Below are 2693 nucleotides of genomic sequence, written 5' to 3'. Positions count from 1 at the left end.
AGACAGAAAGACAGACGGAGGGACAGAGGGAAAGATTGGAGGAAGAGCCTCAGAAAGCCGGAGCCTCCCCTGCCTCCTCCCTCCGTCCCCGCCGGCATCCTCCCCCAATCAATTTCTCTCCCAGACATTCTTAATTCTCCCTTCCCAACATCTCGTCTCTTTCTTTAATTGAGAAGATTTATGCTTCAGAGTCCAAGCCCGCTGCGCTTGTTTGGGGGGTGGCAGGGACGACTCCGGGGTCTCTATTGGAGCTCCTGTCCCCCACTCCCTCCCCCTCCTGTCTGTCTCGCTCTGTCTGCACCTCTCTCTCCCCGCACCCCCGTCTGTCTCTGTCTCTCTCTCTCTCTGTTTGCCTTTCTCTGAATCACACCCGTCATTGGAATTACCTCCCTCCCCACCCCAGTTAAGCCCCGTCGCCATCCCAGGTGCCCGTTCCCTCCCTTCCTGCTCTGTCCACGCCCCCGCACCACTGGCCGTCAGATGAGGCCGCACCTGCTCCTCTAGGTTTCAGAATCAGCCTGGGCTAAGGGGACCTTAGCATGCACCCCCACCACAAAAGCAAATAGAGGCAGGGACTCACTCCTAACCCTTGCATCCCTCACCCCAAGTCTTGGCTGAGGGCGAGGTGGGGGTGGGGCAGACCAAACAGCTTTGTGTCTTTAATTAAAAAGTGATTTAAATTAATTTTCTGCTCCAAAACCCCTATCTGGGGTGCGCCGGCCTTGATGAAGGGAAAGGCCTCCAGACCCCTTCCCCTCCGACTGCCTTAAAGGGCCAGCCTCAAAACAGGACAGTCACGGGGGGGCACAGCCCGCCGGCATGGGGACCCCCAGACTCAGCTAAGACCCTGACTCCTGGCACCCTCTAGCTTAACTGTTTCTCCATTATCCACAATCCCCCGCCCCCAGCGCGCATTGCCCATCCTGCCGAGGGGGGATCGAGGCTCAGAGAGGGGAGAGTCTACCGTAGGACCAGACTCCAGATTCCCAGGTGACCCCTGGAGATGGCCAGGGAGGGGGTCCGTGGTGTGTCCAGGGGGCTCGGAGAACAGAGAGCCGGAGAGAGAAAGGACGGGAGAAGGGGAGAGAGACAAGGAGACAGAGACTGGGAGAGAGGGAGACTGAGCAGGAACCCCAGCCCTGGGTAGGAGAGGAGGGACCTGGGGTCACCAGGGCCGCAGTCTCTTCCTCTCCTCCCTCCACAGCCTGCCCCTTCCCCACTCCCACCGGGAAGTCCTGCTGCTGCCCTAACCCCAATCCCTCATGCTGTAGCTCTGTACGGCTCACCCTGGCTCACCCCCTATCCCGCTCCTTGATGGTTCTGTTTAATTTCCATAAGACAGGAGGGCAGAGAAGCAGGTGGCAGCAGAGGTAGCGCTGTTGATGACAGTCTTGAACTATGTCCTTGGAGGGCTGCCTCCAGCCCTCTCTCAAGGTCTCTATTTCCTTCTGTCTCTGGGTCTCTATCCCTCTCTCTCTGGGTCTGTCCCCCTCTCTCTAGGTCTGTCCCCCTCTATCTCTACATCTCTGTACCCCCACCCCCATCAGGGTCCTTGTCCTCCGCTCCCCGCATCCCTGTCCCCTTCTCTCTGGATCTCTGTCCCATTCTTTGGCGCTATTCCTCTGGGGTGACTTTCAGGATTTTGTGGGGGGTCAAGTGTCCTTCTGTGAGAATGGGATAAAAACTATGGGCCACTTCCCTGGGGGAAAAACACAGAGGCACCCAGTCCACAATTTCCCAGGGAACTTTCCCCTGGGTTCACAGGTCTCCTGACAGCCACCTGCACATCCCCGCGGGAAGCTGAAGACACCAGGGACTAAAGACCCCCAATGTAAAAGATGCCACGGGGAGAATGAATCCAGGGGTCGCCACCAGCCCCCTCGCCCCCTCCCTCAATACCCTCTTAGATGTTTCCTGGACACACCAAGCACCTTCTGCTCCCCCGACTTTTCCAGGCTTTGCACCTGCAATTCCCCCTGCCCAGAATGCTCTCCCCAGGTGTGTGCACAGCTCAGATGTCCCCTCCTCTGAGGGCTGTCCCTGTCCAGCCTACAGAAGCCGCCCTCCCCACACCATTCTTACACAGCTTAGTTTGGGAGCACTGGCCATCTCCAGGCACTAGTTAGTATTTATGCATCCATTTACTCGACTACCCTCCCTTCCTACCCATCCCCAGGGAAAAGTGAGTGCCATAAGACCAAGAAGTTTGCCTTTTGTTCCCTGCTATGTCCCCAGAACGCCACCTGGCAAGTAGTAGGTGCTCAAGAAGTTGCTGCTGCATGAATCTTTTTCTTGATCTCAGAACCTCGGGTTGAAAGCTCGCCTTAGGAATCCGATGAAAGCCGCGGACTTGCCCTCCAACACCTTGTGTGGGGGCCCAGGGTTTACCCCACAGACTGGAGGTTCCAGGGACTCCCTGAGAGTAGCTGAGGGGGCTGCAGGCTCAAGACAGGGGCCCAAGACGGCAGAGGGGCCTCCAGTACCCACCACATCCAGAGACAGAAACATGCATAGTCACTCCTACACACCACACACATAAAACACACACACCACACACCCCACACACAAAAAACACCACACACCACATGCACACCACACAGGTACGCACATACACCCCACACACCACACATACAAAACACCATATACCACACAGGTACGCACACACACCACACACACCACACACACAAAACACC

The 2693-nt window shown here is 57.0% G+C and overlaps 1 protein-coding gene across 1 annotated transcript in view; it reads left to right on the top strand.

The window, feature by feature from the left end:
- Positions 1 to 2335: 2335 nt before the first annotated feature.
- MEIS3 (Meis homeobox 3) overlaps positions 2336 to 2693 on the top strand; it is a 28918-nt gene continuing 28560 nt past the window's right edge. The window contains exon 1 of the mRNA XM_011970060.1: positions 2336 to 2422. Coding sequence (XP_011825450.1) covers positions 2336 to 2422 — 87 coding nt within the window. The remainder of the gene's footprint in view (positions 2423 to 2693) is intronic.

The sequence above is a fragment of the Mandrillus leucophaeus genome, unplaced genomic scaffold (assembly GCF_000951045.1).
Source record: "Mandrillus leucophaeus isolate KB7577 unplaced genomic scaffold, Mleu.le_1.0 Scaffold120, whole genome shotgun sequence".
In the NCBI taxonomy this organism is placed as follows: Eukaryota; Metazoa; Chordata; class Mammalia; order Primates; family Cercopithecidae; genus Mandrillus; species Mandrillus leucophaeus.
The sequence above is the reverse complement of the archived record's forward strand: the minus strand, read 5'-3'. Positions and strand labels throughout refer to the sequence as shown.